Here is a 19,867-nt window from a genome sequence, read left to right as displayed (position 1 = left end):
CTCTCTCTCTCTCTCTCTCTCTCTCTCTCTCTCTCTCTCTCTCTCTCTCTCTTTAAAAAATAGTTTTGCCCTTCCTGTGCCATCCTCCTCAATATGTGTATTAAAAATTGGGGATGATTAGTGAATAAAGATTGGTCTCTGCTGAACTCTAAGGGGCTTTCATTTTTAGAATAAAATGATTAATCCCGATTTCCCCCTTTGAAATCCTAAGCTGTCATAATATTTTAATTAGTCAAGTATTTTTGCTGCTGTTTCTACTTCATATCAGACTCCAGAAAATGTATAAATAAAACTTAAGCTATGAGTAATAGTACCCTAAAAACAAACAGTAGCTATTATTTATCACTGCATCATGAGTTCACATCTATGAACACTTCTTTTGATAATGAACCTTGGAAGAAAAGGAAGAAAAATATGATGGAGGAAATTTATTTTACTATTAACAATGTATCTAAAAAAGGGAATATTTCTATATATTTTATTTGAGTTCTTCAAAACTCAAATTCACTGCTCTTACCACTGCCATAAGTCAGAAGATTATTTAGGGAATGTTTCTTCAGATGTACATACATATCTAGAATTTTTTATTTCCTTGTATAGCTTTCTATTAGATATTTGTGATTTTTATACTTAGTGGCAATTCTTAGAATTTCTCTTGAAATCAGTGTCAAATTGTAGCTCTCTCCACATTTTTTTTCAATTCATTAACTATTTAGGGGAAATAAATGTTAGAATATAGAAAAAGCCATATCTCAGGATCTGAGTTTTTCCCCATCTCCCATCATTTCCTGTCTGTTTTCTGAGACTTTGAAACAACTTGATGAATTGCTTCATTCTTGATTTTAGAAAAGGCCAATAAAATGGCAAGATCCATTAAATTCTATAATCTTATGGGGAATTTTTTTTTTACTCCAGAAAGTTCTTTCTGAAAGTGTGGGACAAGGACAGGCTTTTATTTCAACATTTTAGGTCAAGATATTTTTTACAGTCAGTCCCAGGTTCTTTTGTAGCTTCCCATCCTGGAACAATCCTCTAGCTGCTGATAAGCGTGTCAGCCCAGGGAATCCAGCACTTATTGGCACCTTTCACTTGCTAGTGCATTCAGAGAGCAATTTTAAAATGTTAAACTTGTTTTTTAAGTATCCCTGCATCTCAAGTAATCAAGGACAAGTCTATGTAAAATAACAAATTGTATAATTTCCTTATTCTTTTAAGATTTTAGCCACCAGTTTCTCTCTCTCTCTCTCTCTCCCTCTCTCTCTCTCTCCCTCTCTCTCTCTCTCCCCTCTCTCTGTTTTAATGTTCTGTTGTAAATATTTTAATGTTATTTATTTAATATATGTGAATTTGAAATATATTTCAAATCCATCTAGTCTGAGTTCTTTTTTTTTCCCAAATCCAAGGATTGACAGAGGTCACTTGAGTTAATAAAAGACCTTTCTCAGCACTCACTTTTGATTCTCACCCTTCACCTATTCCTGCCAAGAACTGACTTCCCCATGTTATAGATGGAGAGATAGGATATTCAACATGACATCTCATGCCCACCTCTTAAATACAATGTTGACTAGAGTATTGCTCTTTTAAATATATACTTATGTTGTATACGTTAATGGGAATTATCTAGTTTAAATGAAACAGATTTTATTGAAGTCTAAATTCTCCCTCTCCACCCTCAAGATTTCTAGTGCTTGCTATTCTGCCCATCAATCTGTTATTATCACTGACATCTGGTATTTTGAAATGAAGGGGTGAAATGTTGTACCCTAATGTTTGGTAGCATCATTAATGAAACGAAGTAAACTAAATAAAATGCAGTTTTTCCATTCTCTAGACTGCCTCCTGATCTTGATAAAATTATTATTCTTATGAAATTTTGACATGATGTATGTGTTTGTGTCTGTGTATGGGGGTGGGAATGTGCATACAAGTTCATTTTAACCTGTATGTTGGGTAAAATGCCTTCAAACACTTTGTCAAGCAAGCAAGAAATCTTGAATTCAGCCTTTAAAATTTTTTTTTTTTGTATTTTTTTCAAAAGAGTCATAGGGAAGGGCAGTGAGATATCAGAGAATATACACACTGCTGAAATACAACATGAATGTCAGTTATTATCATTATGAACCACTAGACTGTAGCACTGGCAAAACTACAATGTGAAGGCCTTGGCATCGATCCCACTCACTCTACTGATACAACAAACATGGGGCTGGGTAAGAGGCTCTGGGGAAATGGCTCACAACTGATGTTCTAAGACAAATATTTTAATGGCATTACTGATGCATAAGTGGGGCAGTCAGGATGAGATCATTAAAATGAGATAGTGTCATGACAACATTGATTTATTAATTTTAGCGACACTAGATGATAGTTAAATTCTCCTCATTCATTTGTAATATACATACTACTCCTGTTACTCCAGAATGAGTAAAACATCCTTAAATACTGAATTCATAACCAGGCTGTGCCCTGGTAATTTGCACATTTAAAATGAATACATTTTGAACATCTGCTTTTTGCTTAGTTTCTGAAGGTACCTTAAAATATGCTAAATCTAACATGCCAGAGAGGAACAAATTATCAAAAAATGGTTTTGTATATTAGTTCCTCTTCCTAGATATTTGAGAAATCATGACTAATAATCTAGATGTCAAAGAGTGACACTTAATTATTGAAATCACTAAGAAATTAAGATAAAATACAACCAATTAATAATTTCCAAAAATGAAAATATTACATTAAATATAATCATATTTGTTAATACAATATATATTTAATCTATAGTTAAAGACTATTCAAATCAGGTTAATTTACTCATAAAATAAGGCAATTAATATGATTTGCTTATTTAGGTAATTAAACTAATCTTTTCATTTTATTTTTACAGGGAAACTATGTGTAAATAGATATGTATGTTAAATTTAAATAACAGAACTATAAGAGAGCTCAAATAACAAGTGTGAAATGAGGAACTAACTTCAATAAACTATAATTTTGTGTATAGTTATATGTAAATTCTCATATATTAAATGCACTTAAGTTCTTTATTGTAGTTAATGTATTGTTTTTGTAAATTTGTACCACTAAGATAACACTAAATTATTTCTTCCTGTGACTATTAATTTGTCTTAAAATTAACTTTATTTAAAATAATTTTCTTATATTCAAATATATCTTTCCTAGAACTTCCAAATAATATTATATTTTATCATAAATACATTTCTACTTTCAGGTTTATTGGTCATAACATAAAGGTGAGAGAATTTTTACAAATAGCATTTTCATAGTACCTTCTTTCTCTATTTAATCCTTTTCTAAGTCACTGCTTTTAGAAATCTAATTGTATTAATTTATCATGATAATATCATCAGTACACATTCTTTCACCCTCAATAAATTCATTTATAAACATAAAATATATAATTTTGTTCATTGAATTCAATATGAAATTTTATTGATATAATATGTATTAATTTTGGTGTCAATACTTATTAACATTAAGAACAGAACATATGACAAATGACAAAATAATGGTATTCTACAATTATACTAGAATCTTCATGATTAGCAAAACTGGCAGTGAAAGATATATTTGAATATCTCTGATCCAATTTGGGGAACTCATGACTCCTGATTTTCAAAGTGCTTTGTGAAAAATTGTTTATATTCATGATGAAGTTGATAAATAGGTTTCAAAGCTGTCCAGTTGCAGTATTTGCTAAATGTCACTTGTAGAGTAACTTTTAAAATGACTTGCCCAATACCAATCCCTTTATTTCTCTTAGGTTAGGACTTTGGAACTTGTGTTTTAGTTAGCTGAATAAATATTGTCTATTCCCATTGTTTAAGGGAAAGAAAACCTTCCCTCATCAGTTAACAATAGTATTGTCATTGATAAATTTGAGTGGAGAAAGAATTCAGATGCAAAATAACTTAAAAGTATACTAACACTAACCCTTGTGTTTTTTGTGTGTGCTTTCAGAGTTAAAGAAATAGCATGGCATGAACCATGGCTCAGTTCTATTACAAAAGAAATGTTAATGCCCCCTACAGAGATCGCATCCCTCTGAGGATAGTCCGAGCAGAATCCGAACTCTCACCATCAGAGAAAGCCTACTTGAATGCTGTGGAAAAGGGAGACTATGCCAGTGTCAAGAAATCCCTAGAAGAAGCTGAAATTTATTTTAAAATCAATATTAATTGCATCGATCCTCTGGGAAGGACTGCTCTTCTCATTGCAATTGAAAATGAGAACTTGGAGCTCATTGAACTACTCTTAAGCTTCAATGTCTATGTTGGAGATGCTCTGTTACATGCTATCAGAAAAGAGGTCGTTGGAGCTGTTGAGCTGTTACTGAACCACAAAAAGCCAAGCGGAGAAAAACAGGTATATGCACACATGCAGTTTTTCATTTATTTTTCCTGTGGGAAATTTCTTTATATGTTCAAATTCCCTGAAAATCTTAGAAATATAAGTATCAAAATCAAAACTATAATAATGGAAAAATACTGTTAAGTATACACTGCATATCCTACAATTGTCACCCCCCCCTTGCACTTCTTGTCCTGGCAAATCAAATGTGATGGTGAAAAACTGAAGACAAAGCAACCTGTGTAGGCTTCTCATAAATTGCAAACAACTCAATGGAACGTACAATGTGTTATTTTAGTGGTGACTGAATGTGTATGTGTGGGTGTTTTTCCTCTGGTTTCTAACATTCTACACCACCAAACAAAATTGTTTATCTTCCTACTTAACATCCTTGCTTATTCTAAGTTTCTGCATCTTAAGGCAAAAGTGAGTTCTACCATCTAATTTTGATATTGTTCTTTAACACACTGTAGTGGGTTTTTTAAATTGAGACTTTAAAGAAAGAAACAAAAATGATTACTAGATGACAAATGAACTCTGAATGTAGGCTTATATCAAATTACTAGTGGCAAAACTGTAGGTATAGCTTATTGCTATTAAGAAGATGAACTGAAGTAGCATACCATTATACATGTGATGTCATTTTTAAAAAAATTCTATCTGCCTTTTTTTTACCAGTAGAGAAGCAGAGAAATCAGAGATAGGAATGAATGAGGAGTGTGTTTTTGTCTGTCTAGATCATTCCCTTTGTCACTGTCCTGTGTCTGAACAGTCTGTTTTATTGTATTTACTTTCACACTGACACTTCACTCTCCTTCATTAAGGCTAATGTACTCATTGCAAAGACTTGCAGATACTGTGGTGGCTTCAAATCTGTCTTATATATTAAAAAAAAAACTTATATAAAAATTTGTGTTATTACAACTCTAGCAATTTCTTCCCTGTTGGATAATACAAAAATCTCTTGTCTCTACAAATGACATATTAGAAGGTGTGACATTCTTTTGAAGCAAGCTCTGCTGTGGCCACCCTCTTATCTTTGTTTTCCTGGAGGAGTTTTATCAGAGTCTTTGCCATTATTAGGATGAAAAACTGTGGCTGTGTGTCTCTCTGTCTTCTCAGCAGCCTGTGTATCATGGTCCCTAGTCTGTCTCTTCCCTTGCTCCCTTTCCCATTAACTAAACCAAAGGCTTGTTAAACTATATTGCACAATCTTAGCCCCTCTCTGCTTGTTCCTTTGTCTAGATTTTGTTGTTTGTTTTATTGGTTGCTGCTTATGTTGGCTTATTACCATATTTGTAAAAGTTATTGATAGGAAAGTCTATTTTTCTCATCCACTCTCAAGTGTGAACAAACCTAGACTGGAGTAGACCTAGAACAGTAATATTGAAAGATGTATTTTATGTTTAACATCCCAGAGTTTCACCACTAAGGTGTTGAAATTCCTTCCACAATCATACACCTAAAGCAATTGTTTTTTTTTTTCTAATAGCAATGTACTATGTTGTACACCCTCTTGTTTATGCCTATGTAGAAACCTGTAAGACAGATATTGAGACTGTGGTAGAGATCATTTTAGATTGAAGGAAGTCTATGGAACAAAATTACCATTGAATTTGTCATTTCGTGTGTTACTAAAGAGCATTCTTAGTTCTATTTTCTAGAGAATGTTGGCTCTTTAGACAATGACATTTGTGCTGACCAGAGTAATTTGGTGTCTGGAGAAGATATCTGCTATTATGAGAGTGTTTGTTGGAAGATGTTCAATTTCTAAGCCCAACCCTAGTCTCACAAGTAGGTCCTGGCTCCTTTGAGACACTTGATCTGGATCCTGATTAATAAAAGACAGTAAAGGTTTGCATTCTGCCAGGAGTCTGAAGTATCCCAGACCATGTGTTTCTGGAAGACTTCTCCTGTATCAGTTTGTTGGCCAAGAATTCCTTTTCTATTTGTACTTTCTAGAATTCCTCTTCACCAAAGGCTCTGAGAATAAACAATAATTGTATCTTTTTGTTTGAACTTCATAATTTTGAAAGAGCAATTTCAATCTACCTTTTAGTTCCTGGTATACTGGGCTGTACAATGAAAATGAGGTTTTAGCAATATGAAATGTTCACAGACTAGCACATAAAAGATGTCCATGGGGCTTAGATAGTTCACTAGAGCATGACAGAGTATCTGTGATTTTTATAGGTAATACCTCTTTTAAGCAAGGCCACCATCTTCTGGAATGACAGTTTCTATAAATCAATGTGTTGTAGGTAGCAATGTGTTCTTGATATAACTCTTTTATCTCATAATCTGTAATTTTTTTAGATAATTTTTGTGATTGTTGAAAACATTTTGTGTATGATTATAATTTCCAGATGTGTAGATATCCATGCTCAAAGACTCTGAAATACACTGTCATTAATTTTGTTGTGGTCATTAAAGTCAGATGTTAAAGCATGAAAAAATAGCAGCCAACTGGATAAAGTAAATGTAATGTTATAAAATAAGGTCGACAGAGAGAGTCTAATAAAAACATCATACAAATCTAATTATTAGAATACTTACTAAGACACTGAAATACAAGTATGTACTAGAAATACATCCTCCCCTTTTTTTGTTGTTTGTTTGTTTGTTTTACCATCTGGAAGAAGATGCACTTTTCAAAGGCATCCTCAAGTTATTCCTATTAACCAAGGAACAACTTTTGGATGATTGTTCTGCCAGGCCTTGTGCTGAGTGCTAAGGACACATCATCCCTATTGTACAGAGTCTTAAGTTATAGTTAGGAAGAAGGACAGGAAACCAAAACATGGGAATGTAAATAGAGGTGGTTACAGTGGAAATGATGACAAAAATAATTCTCTAATAATTACAAGGTGAAATTGACTGGAGCAGGTAAATACCCAATGCTGTTAGATAGAGGACATGAGAGAACAACGGAGGGCCTTGGAGGAAAAGAGAAAGAATGTTCATGGATTTATACCTTGTAAAATTAACACCATCAACTGAGATGGAGAATATTTTCTTTTTCCTTTTAATATAGACATTCATAAAACAGGGTATTGAGTTTCTAGGGGTTTTTCAAAATTTACTATAAAAAACATGAAAAGAGCAACAATTTGTTCATTTCTTTCAAATAATGTACAGCATGAAGAAACTAGTTCTCTGTACTAAGCAGAAAGGTGGAACTTTATATATTTTTACTGGGAAAAATTTACTGCTAGAATTATTGCACTGGTATTCTCTAAAACTTTTCTTTAACCTTCTTATACCTTATTTCTGTAGAGTGAAAAATCAAGAATGACTTCCTAGCCTCGTTTTTAGTCAGTTGATTGGTTACTTGACTTTTAATTATTTGCAGCAGACTTTTCTCTTAGATGTCTTCTGAGGCCGGATTCAATTTCAGTTTGATGTGCTCCAGTAAATGTTTTTTGGAGGCAGAACTTGTTTTTCCATCCTTCATTGACATCAGTGGCTCTCAATCTTTAGCATCCTCGACATCACTGGGCAGGCCTATTCATAGACAGATTGCTGCACCCCACCTGCATTCTCTAACACAGCAGGTTTGAAATGAGGTCCCAAATAAGGATTTGTATTTCTAACAAGTTCCCAGATGATGCTAATGCTACTGATCTGCAGATGACATTTTGAGCAACAGTGACTTAGGGGATATTGGAAGTTACAGAGTACTTACAACTATCTATCTAATGTTAGGTATGTTGAATTCTACTATATTAACCTGGTTTTCAGGAGATTTTAATTAAAACCCCTAAATACCATTAAGTGTTGTTTAATATATGAGTGTTTCTCAATTTTACTTTTGGGTAAAAGGCTTCGCTAAATAATATTTATTACTTCAAAGTTAAGATCCTGGAGCATTTGCACTGAAGAACATTTTATGTTAAAGCTCTACTATAAAGAATATGGGATTTGTAAGCAGGAGGCATCTTGGAGATCATTTAATCCAATCACTTTACTGCATAAAACAGAGTAAGGACAGGGGACTCACTAGTGCCTGGGATTTGATTTAACTAAAAGCACTATAAAACCTTAGCTATCACCCAGCCTTAATAGAGTCATAATGATGATGATGGTGATGATGACCTCAACAATAATGTTAGATAATGTTCATTGCATTTGTCTCTTTGCCAGTGGCTATGGTAAGAATTTGACTTTTTCTCATTTGATCTGATTTCCTTTCATTTATGGAGAAATGAAATACAAAAAGGCTTGAGTAACAATTTCCAGATCACAAAGCCAGGACATATCATCACTGGAACTCCAGAGTCCCTGAAGACAGCCACCATGCTGACCTGGCTCTCGTCGCTGCACCCATTAGAAGGGAAGTCATTGAAATCATCAGTTAATTATCCTAATCCAGGATATAAATTTGACAGATTTAAAAGAGTTTTTAATTCTACATATTTTGTGTCTCTATCCTGAATATTTTATAATTTGGTTGTTTAATAAATACTAATTGTGGCCCCACACACTCCTTGCCATGCAATGCACTAAGGACAAACAGTTGTCAGAAGCTGTGTCATGCTGTAAAAGAGCAAAGAGTGGAGTGATAGGAATGATCCTTCTAGCCCTCATCACCTCTTACTAATTGAAGTCTCTGAATCTTTCTTTGCTGTTAATAAAGATCATAGTTTTAATCTTACCTGCTTCTCAAAAGCTTCACATTTTTCAAAAGTGTTTTCACAAGGTAACAAGTAAATACAAACATAATAGTATTAGCAGTCTTACTGTATTATGCCGTTATTTCTGTCTCCCTGTTGACAAACTTATTTACTAATAACACAAAGTTGCTGAAAAGACAAAAATTAAACATGACAATATACTCTCTAGAGTACAGGTCTCCTTTGTTCAGTGAAAAATATAATTATTGTAAACAAAAACCAAATTCAGGGAAAGCAATGAAGAATTTGAGCTAGTGTACTTTTTTCCTTTCATTATAGTGTATACAGGAACCTTCTTTTGTGTAGTTTTGGCATATTTCCTAATACAATCTCGTCACTTTAGAAACATTGTATATTAGGAATTCAGAAAAAACAGCATATTAAATAGAAGATTGGCATTATCTTGTTAATGAAAATATACATTCAATCAAAATTAGATGCTGCTAAATAGAAGTACAGAGCAGCATTTAACTGACAGATCTAATCAGTATATTCTGGTTATTAGGTATAGAAATATATATTTTACACAAATGTAATTTTTTTCAAATTGACTTCATTTACTTTGAGCTTCAAGAATTAGATATTCTGAAAAAGTTCAATCTTAACTCTTTCATCACTGGGTTTTCTTCATTAGATTTGGTAGAAGTAATTTGCCCTCTACAGTCCCATGAAATTTATATAGTGATTATTAACTCACATGTAAAACAAGTCATCCTGTAAGTACTGGTTCTTACAATCCTAGAGTCCTCTACAGAATGAAAACATTTCAACTTTCCTTTAAGATTAACCTAATTGACGTTTCTCTTTTTCATTTGTTTTTATTATATTTCTGTCTTAGGTCAAATCTTGAATGTGGACAGTAAATAAGCCTAAATATCAGTGTAGTTGTAAGTCAGGTACTGTCAAAATTCAGACAGGTTAAAAAAGTGAGAGAATGAGAGAAAAAAAGAATTATAGTAAAGCAGTGAAGGGATTCACCTTTACCCCCAAAATGCTTATCCCATTTTGAGACACAGCTAGATACAACACTTTCTTTGTATTCTGATGTAAGTTATCAGTGGAAAAGTTGTTTACAACATTTTCTTAATCTACTATTAACAATGAAACAGTTGAAAATTGTCTCCAAATTTGATCTCTAGAATGTAGTCAACATAAACAAATGCTTCAAAAGACTAAAAAAAAATGAATTGCGTCTTATTATTCCACAGCAGGAAGTTTAAAAGCTGCTACAATATAGAGCATAGATTGTGTGTAGTCAGCTGGAAAATGACAATCATGAGAGATCTGAATAATTCTGTCCCTAATGAAAGAATTTTTTGAAGATGTACTGTGCCATGCTATTAATATGATAAAGTGGTTTAAGCTAACTGATTATTCTGACTCATGAAATAATACACCATTTAGCCTCCTCAGTCACGTTGAACACAAGCAAATTATACATAATCCCTCTTAAACATGTTCTCTTCCTCTTTCTTCTCAACATAACACACTTACTATGAAGTTAAAAACCAATGTGTGCAACCCGCAAGAGTGAAAAGATTTCAGCCCCTTCTGAAAAATCAGATAAACAATAAAACAAAACAGAAACATCTCCCAGCAATAAAACAGATCTCCAGGTGTTTAGGCTTTTCTGAGTTGTGCAGGTCCCTTGGGAGACAGGGAGTGAGAAATAGTGAAGAGAATTTAGAGAGAGGAAGATTTAGACATGAGTCTTCTCATAATCGTAGGAAAATCATCAAGTCATTTGAACCTTGAACTTCTCATAAATAAGAAGGGAGCTACAGTTCCAGTCCACTGTGTGGTTATGAAGACTTAACAGTTAACATATATTGTGTTAGCATTGAAATAGCCCAGAAAAAATGTAAATCCCTCCAACTGGATGCCATTTGAAAGCGATTATCTTTTTACAACCAAAGCACTTTTTATACATTATATTTAATTTGACTAAAAATGTGTATGTCCATTGAAGAGGCTAAAAATTCTTCAAAGCAAAAGCACCGTGAAGGGTGCATGCTGGTATGCAAAGCAAGTTGGTATTAAAACAGGAAAGAATAAAATTAATCTTTCAAATATGGGCTTTGGTGAAAAGCTTTTGGGGGTTCATTTTTATTGGCTCTCTCCAAACCATTAAAAAATGTTGTGAATAAATCTACAAACAATAACATATGTTTCAGTGAGCAATCTATTAATTGAACTTCTTCATTAATTATGATACTTTGAAAAAATTGGTCATTTAGGTATAATAGTGAGTCATTTAATAATTGTAATTAAATGACTACATATGGTGTTAATATAATTGGGAATTATAAAACTACATGTGATGATTGGAATGCCTTGTAACTGCTTTAAGCAGGTCTTTTCCTTTCAACCTGCTGAATTCATTTGTATTCTGATTAAAGAAAAAAATATGAGTGGATTTTTATTGCTTTAATATCAGAAACACGGGCAAAGACGGATTAAGTTAGTGTAGAATTCTAAATATTCTTTTCAAGAAGCAGATTTTAAAAAGAATGTTCTTATTTTCATTATAACAAATTATGCTTTGTAAGTGTGTTTTTCTGGACCAATTAATTTCTAGATATGTCGGTGTTCCAAGTCACAGTTGTTTGAATCATTTAATAGAAACACTTGACAATAATTCCAAACTGTGAGCTTTGAACATCTGAGACCTGTTACAGAGTATGGCCCACTGAGACAATTCTGAAACCCACCCAGAAAGAGTGAGTACTTTTTGGAGAGTCAAGTAAATTGATGGTTTCAGATTTGTCAATTGAATGCATAATCTCTTTAAATAAGGTGTTGATGGTGGTCCCATTCTCAACCCTTCTCAAGCAGAACCGAAGTCAACATGCGTGCTTGATCTCTGGAATTTATAAGGGAAAGACTACAGTTTGGTTGAAAGATTTAAGCTTTATCATTAAGCAACACTAGTATTACTATCTATAAATGTGACTTTTTGATCTAATAATATCATGATGAACAAAATGTAAATTAGAAATAGCTGGGTATTTATTGATATGGATATGGATATTCTGTGTATTTCTTTACTCTCCAAAATATTATTGAATCTTCATTTGGTAGTTTATGGACTAATTTTCTCAAAAAACAATACATCATTTCAAAAATTAAATAAATATAGGTAATTTGTACATATATATTACATTTTATCACAGTGTCATAGCTTAAGGGATAATAAAATTATTAACAGTCCTTAAACATCACAGTGTATTAAGCATTCTTCTGAGACCATTATACATGTTACCTCATTTATATCTCATAACCACCTTTGTTATAAGTCCTTTCCTTGTTGTCATTTTAGAAAGAGAAGCTAACGTCTAAAATCACCATCAGTAGCTAAGTAGAGTTATACATCCCCCAGTATCTGCAAGGGATATGTTCCAGGATCCTTTTACATACCAAAATCTGTGGATGCTTAAGTAAGTCCTGTGTAGATAATGGGACAATATTTGCATATAACCTATGCACATCCTCCTATATGCATTGAGTCATCTCTGGAGTACTTAAAATATATGCCGCAGTTTCCATCGGAAATGTTTCCCAATGGCCACATATATGTCAAAGGCTTGGTGTTTAATATGCAGCATTACTGCAGGTAGTAGAATCTCTAGAAGGTGGGTCCAAGGGGTAGGTCTTCCAGTCATGGGGAGGGGGGTGTTCCTCTTCCTCCTTTCTGTTCCCTGTCATGAGATGAACAACTAGCTCCAACATGCACATCCATCATGATGTGCTGCCTTACCACAGGTCCCAAACAAGCAGGCTGAAGAATTGTGGAGCAAAAGTTCCAAAACAGAACCAAAATAAACCTATTCTCTGTATAAGTTGATTTTCTTTCTTAAAAAAAAAGAGAGAGAGAGAGAGAATTTTTTAATATTTATTTTTTAGTTTTCAGTGGACACAACATCTTTATTTTTTATTTGGTGCTGAGGATTGAATCCAGCACCCTGAGCATGCCAGGCGAGCACATTACGGCTTGAGCCACATCCCCAGCTCATATATAAGTTGATTTTCTTAGGTATTTGTTTCACTGATAATTATTAAGTAAGTAGTGGGCATATTATATTGTTTGGGAAATAGCAAGAAAAAAATTGTACACATTCAGTACAGAGGCAATTTGTTTTCAAATGTGTTCAGCCTATGCTGGTTGGATCACTGGATACTGAGGGACGACTAAAAGTGCCATTCTGCCCTCCAGCTCCAGTGTAGACACCACTGAGTTGCAGAGTTCATTCTTCCCCACTCTCAAAGCAGCCGTATAGTCTTCATTGAACTTGTCCAAGCAGTTGTTACTAGCTAACGGGCTTAGATAACTTAGAAAAAAATTCATAGGAACTGTCTGGTGTGTATTTTCACATTTACTTAACTGATTCCTTTCTCTTATATTGAACTGATATAAATAAGGGAATCTAGGCTTCCATTGATGGGATCACTTGCCCAAGTGAGATTTAAGTTTCACTGTTTTCTTTGCTTTTACTCTTCCTTTGCCAGATTGCCTGGTTACTTTATCCAGCAATCTCAGCCCTTCAGAACTTGCTCTGGTCTAGGAATAAAGTTTTATTCTTGAGCAGCATAGGTCTGTCCATGCCCTTGACAGCAGAGGTGTTCTAAAATTCCTTCAGCCAGAACCTCCTGACCAACCTTAAGTGCATTCAATTATTGGTTTAATAAAACTGGATATCCATTTTCCTCCATTCTCCCTAGATTGTTGTAGGAAGAGATTGGCAGTAATAAGGGAGACACTGCTGGCATATTGAGAAATTGCTGGGAAGAGGGAGGTGAGAACAGCACATTAACAAGAGTGTGGGAGATTAATGTCAAGCAATGCACATGTCAGCGTGCTCCAGTGGCAGGGCTGACTTGGCACAGCCAGGAACTCTGGCAGGAGCTCATTTCTGAACTGAAACCTCATGGCTGACAATGCAGAGACAGATCCTGCTGGCCATGCTGGAGGAAGATATTTGCAGACAACACAAAGCTTTTTCTACATTTACATATGAGATACATTATGAAACATTAATGGAGTTCAATGGTCCTCTTCTTTGCTATCATCATATTCTATGCAACTTTTCATGCCTCTTGTATCACTTTCTGTGTTTTGCTGCTCTGTGTATCTATACTGGCATGGACTCAATTTATAGTAAAACATTAGTAACATGTTTTCTCTTTCTAAACGCCCTTAAAATAAAACTTCAATAATGGATTTTCTTCCTCCAATAAAATTTATTTGTTGGACTGGTCCTTCCAAGCCTACCTACTCTTTGGTAATAGACATACTTGTCTCAATTCAAAGTTTCCTCTTTTTCTCTTGATATATTAACACTCACTCTCTCTCTCTCTCTCTCTCTCTCTCTCTCTCTCTCTCTCTCTCTCTGTATGTAGTTTACAAAGTGGAAAGAATGGACTAAGGGGATGGGCAAAGGAGCATAGTGAGAGTCGGACATGGAGCTCCATCTGCTGTTGGAGCCTTCAGAAGGCAGTTGTCTGTCAAAGCCCTTGTGGCTGATGGGAAGTGGTGGAGCAGGCAGTGATTTCTCACCACCCTGGGGGAACGGAAGTGACTCCTAATCCAACTTCATTTGTCAACCAAGAAATCCTCCTCACAGCAGGCACTCACTCCTCTCTCCTTTGGAAGATATTCCTGGCATGGATGAGAGACGTTTAAATGAGAAATCCAAAAGTTGTGAACTCAGGAATCTCTCCTCCACTACATTGGGTACCTGTAAAAGTTTCAACTTTAACATTCTATTACCTATATATCAAGCAGCTTTTCCCTCTTCCTTAAATGTTGATTTTCTTTCCTTCTACTTATACAGGATGGAATTCTGATATGTAGCATGGGTTTAATAAACATTGACTAAATTTAATAAAACAGACTAGAGATGAGAACACACTAGTACTTGCTGATGTCTAGTATTAAAATGGTTACATCTTACATTGTAAAAGGAATTTTTCCAGTCAACACTTACTCTTTCCTGGTTTGGGTGAGTGTTAGGGTTTGGATCTTATGTGTCTTCTTAAGGCTGATAGGTTAAAAGCTTGGTCCTAAGATGAGGGCACTATTGGGACTGGAAGCTTCTTTAAGAGGTGGGGCCTGATTGAAGGGAGTTAGTCAATAAGGATGTACTCTTAAAGGAATTTAGGATTCTGGTTTTTCTCTCTCTCTCTCTCTCTCTCTCTCTCTCTCTCTCTCTCTCTCTCTCTTCCTTTACTTCTTGGCTGCCATGAGATGAGCAGCTTTGCTCCACCTTGTGCCCCCACTGGATGTACTGTGTCAGCACAGGTCCAAAGTGATAAGGTTAAAACTAAAATCTTAAAAACATGAGCCAAAGTAAGACTTTCCTCTTTTTAAGTTGATTTTCTCAAGTATTCTGTGTGTCACAGTTACAGGAGGCAAGACAGGGAAGGTCTGAGATCCCAAAGACAGTGAGCAACGTTTCAATGAGGGAGTTACATATTTCTTCATTCTTTTATCTCTAAAATTATTTTGGCTGCCCACCATGACTACATGAGCCAGTCTTCAATCACTGTGACAAATGCCTGTGATAAAAAATTATGAGGAAGAAAAGTTTATATTGTCTCACAGTTTCAGAAGTTTTGGGCAATGTTCAGTGGATTCCAATGCTTTAGGGACTGTGGCTAGATGACACATCTTGGTAAAAGCATGTGGCAGAGGAAACTGCTCATTTAATGGCAGCCAGGAGGCAAGACAGGGAAAGTCTGAGATCCCAATGTCCCCTTCAAGGGCACCTCCCCCCATGACATTGCTTCCACTAGACCTCACCGGCTAAAGGTTCTAGCATGGCCCAGTAGCACCACAAGCTGGCAACCAAGTCTTTGCACATGGGTCCTTTTTGCACATAAGTAATTCTTATCTCAATAAATGTAATCCAGCAATCAATTGCGACTTCAAGATAAATTGTATTGTAAGTGCATCTTCATTCTGTTTTCTATACGATATTGATTTTCTAATTGTATTTATGTTTTGTGAGAGTAGGGGATAGTATCTAATGCTTAAGAAATAGCCATAGTAAATTATGGATGACACAGAGACTAAGAATTCAATATAAGTAAAACAATATAGAGATAAGCACCATTGTGTTTCTATGACAGTGGTGAAATGTATTTAAAAAAGCCACTCAGTGATTTGGGGGCCAGCATAATATGTTGGCATATCCTATAAATTTTCCAGCTTAGAAAGACATATATACAATACATCCTGGATGGAAACACTGAAGTATTTTGGCTATGCACACATACAGCTATTAGGTCTATCTATCAATGAAATGCTGAAATGTTAAATATTTGTATTTAGTGAGTTAAACTTATATTTATGTTACTAATTTATAATTTTATTACATTATCCTAGAGGATCAGGGCCCATTAATTCTTTGCCATCTAAGGTGCTTTTGATTCTCCTGTCCTGGTTTTAAATGATCAAGCTTAAGGAAGTGTGCATCATATTTGTGCATCATATTCCATTTGATGCTTTCTAGACTAAATTTAATCCTGACTTGAGGTTATGATTAAATCATGTGTTCTGGAAGCACCTATTGGGATGCATTTTTCCTTTTAATGAACATGTTCTTCTTAATCCCATAACAGACTACCTGATTCTCTCAACCAATAAGCAGAGTCTATATTGACATTTTGAAACTTGAGGGAACCAAACGCCATTCTGATCTCACCCTCATACACATAGAGACTCCTAGAGCCACCACCCTTCACAGACAGAAACTGAAACTAAGGGAAGTTAAGGAAATTTACCTTAACCAGCCATGTTGGTTCTTAAGCAAAGTCTAAAATTCAGATTTTGTCTACAAATAGAAACGTTCATCACATTTATACGTTAAATGTCAGCCTGAACTCTTTTGTGGAACAAGGAAAAAATTGTAAATATAAATACCATCTTAAGGTTTGGCTTCTTATTCTAAAGAATGCTTAATGGTGGAAAAGGAAAGAAAAGGAACATCAATATGAAGAAAAGTGATGAGAGACGACCTCATAGAAAACAATCAGGTCCCTTAGGCATATTTTACAGAGTATATTTTCAGAAGAGACAGAGCATTGAAATCCAGCATTCTCAGGATGAATGCACAGTCTCTGTGCACCTGTGTCACTCTTTTACTAGCAGAGGTAAAAAGATCAAGTTTGTTTTGACCATACTTAGGAAAAAGACTGCCACCTGGTGAATATTGGAGGCCTTTAAAAATACATGTATTAGTTTTGAACATCAGTCAAGAACTTAAAAGTCATGTACTTTAAATTCTTTCCTTTATTGTTTGGTAGATTACAATGTTTTTCACTGTGCAACTGTTATGGGGAGCCACTTCAGAAAACACTCTATATCTGAATTCAGATCAATGAGAGCTTTATTTACCTGGCCAGGGACTGTCACCCACTTGTAGAGATTGAAGTTCTCTGGGACAACAGCAATTTCCTGGCCTTGATCCTGGGAACTTAAAGACAGAAACCACAACTCAGGGGTTTTCCTTAGCATTCTGCAAGCAAGCCAATCATAGAAGCTAAGACAGCAATTAGCACAGCAACTCACAATCACATCTTGGGTTTGAGCAGGTGTTAGACAACCATATCCTGAGTTCAAGCAGGTGGTTAGCAGGACAAGAATCTACTTCAAAGTCTTAGGTCACCAAGACCCCCATATCCTGGATTAGGTACATTTTGTGGAGTACAAAGTACAGAAAACAATATATTATAAGAAAACAGGTTTTATTTCAGTTTCTCAGAAACAACTCTTGTAGCAGTTTTTTTTGTTGTTGTTTGTTTGTTTGTTTGTTTTTTTAAATAGAAGTTAGCAAAATGGACTCTTAGGCCTGTCTATGACAGTTCTCGATTTATAATTGTCTTATCTCACTTATCAAAATCTTATATCTATAACCAAATTTTTTACTTTCAATAACCTATAACTTACATTTTTATTGATTATATTTATCAGTTCACACCACAACACAACAGTAGTAGAGGTTTTGTTTAAAACACAAAATATCACAAGTTTCTATAAAATTTGTCCATTTTTACCTGTTTTATTATCTGGTACAAATGCATGATTTATAAGTCATCTAACTCATATTATAGATTACCCATCAAAAGTAAACAAAAGTTTCTAAATCATCATGATAATCTACATATTTCAAATCTAATCATCTAATAACATCACTAACAATGATATTTTAGGATTAATATAATGCTAATATATTCCATTCATTACAAATCTAATTGAAAAAGCAAAAATCAGCAGTAGGCCATTTTTCAACAAATATTGTGTTCTAGTGGGAGTCTGTTTTGATTTTCACTAGGATTTTTCCCCTTGTGTGTGTTTTATATGGGTACATTTTTTTCCACATTAAAATAGATGCTAAGATGTGTCTTAACTTGTTGCTCCAAGCACTTGTAAATTGCCAAGTCTTTCTTTCTTGAATCTAGTGATTTTTAGTTCACTTCTAAATGAACTCAGAGGAGTTGAGTTCTATGTGCATTTTTCAACATTGAATGAAAATCCCTACATTTTCTTTGAGAATGAAGGAAATCCATCTTCCCATCTGGAGGAGTAATGGTGCTGTTCCCCATCACTTGTCTCTTGCTGAGAAATCCCTACAGCATGATGCCATGGGTCATCATGGGTCTTACCATGGGTCTTTTCTCATTAGCTTCATACTGGGTGGTTCCTAGAATTTTTCCAAGCATGAGTTCAACTGTTTCTGTGTAATCTCAGAGAAGAACTTTTGAAAACCAACTTATTCGGGTAGCATTCTTTAGCTTCCCATCTCTATTTTTATTTTTATAGCACTCAATTTTGCATTTATACATTTAATGTTGAAGACCGAATTTTTACAGTCTCACTTTTCCTAGGGTGCTTGGTAATCAATACATCATGTGATGTTGATAAATCATATTACTATCCTCGTTTACTTTGTTAATTTTTCTTAAAGGGTGATTTTTCCCGTTTGTATCCTCTTGTGATTAGCAATATATAAACATAGAAGAATTCAGCTTATAACTGATGATGTTGCATTATGGCCTTTTATGATAAAACCATATTTTAGTGCACTGTGATGTTTTATAGGTTTTAGTCAATCTGATGTTTTTAGTCCATCTGATGATATATATATATAGGTTCAATTTCTTCACAGACTTGTGAACACTGCCTATTCATTAGGCATCAGTTACATTCTTAGTTTTTATCTTTCTGTTCTATTCCACCATCCACATAATTCTATGATAATTCTATGATAACTAGATATTAAGTAGCAGTTTCTTTGATGCATAAGCAGATGGATTAATATTGCAGATTAAAAAAAACTCATCATATTTCGTGAAAATAAAGTCAGGCAAATAACAAACTGGCAAGATAAAGTCAAACGTCAAAGATCTTATGAGTTTTAGTAAAGGCAACAATTCTGACTTAGATTATTTTCAGAATGAAAACAAGATTAATACTTTTGTTAAGATATTCCCTGGGAATTCATTTCCTTTACAACGTGGCCTCTATTTCACCACAACAGTAGGGTTCCAAGTGGAGTAGAGCATCCTGAGGCTTCTTCCTCACTCAGCAAAGTCAAAACCCCCTCATGGAGAATGAAGTCTTCTTCCCAGAGACTGGAAATCCCCATAAAGCCTGTATTTGTACACACACACACACACACACACACACACCCCACACACACAGCACACTCACACAAAACATACTCACAATTTTCTCTTTAAAAATACAGATACATGTATGCTGAATGAACATCTTTTGACGTAGATTTTAGAGTATTTTTTTTCTTTTTAAAATTTTTCTTGTT

The 19,867-nt window shown here is 34.5% G+C and overlaps 1 protein-coding gene across 6 annotated transcripts in view; it reads left to right on the top strand.

Annotated features, from left to right (window-relative positions):
* The window catches only part of Trpc4 (transient receptor potential cation channel subfamily C member 4), a 201,953-nt gene that overhangs the window by 63,883 nt on the left and 118,203 nt on the right, over positions 1–19,867 (top strand). For all 6 annotated transcript variants that reach the window (XM_048800872.1, XM_048800871.1, XM_048800870.1 and 3 more), the window contains exon 2: positions 3,982–4,386. In XM_048800872.1, the coding sequence (XP_048656829.1) occupies positions 4,009–4,386 (378 nt within the window). In that variant the 5' untranslated portion in view covers positions 3,982–4,008. The remainder of the gene's footprint in view (positions 1–3,981; positions 4,387–19,867) is intronic.

This window comes from Marmota marmota, unplaced genomic scaffold (genome assembly GCF_001458135.2).
Source record: "Marmota marmota marmota unplaced genomic scaffold, marMar, whole genome shotgun sequence".
Taxonomy (NCBI): domain Eukaryota; kingdom Metazoa; phylum Chordata; class Mammalia; order Rodentia; family Sciuridae; genus Marmota; species Marmota marmota.
This window is presented reverse-complemented; position numbering and strand designations above follow the sequence as displayed.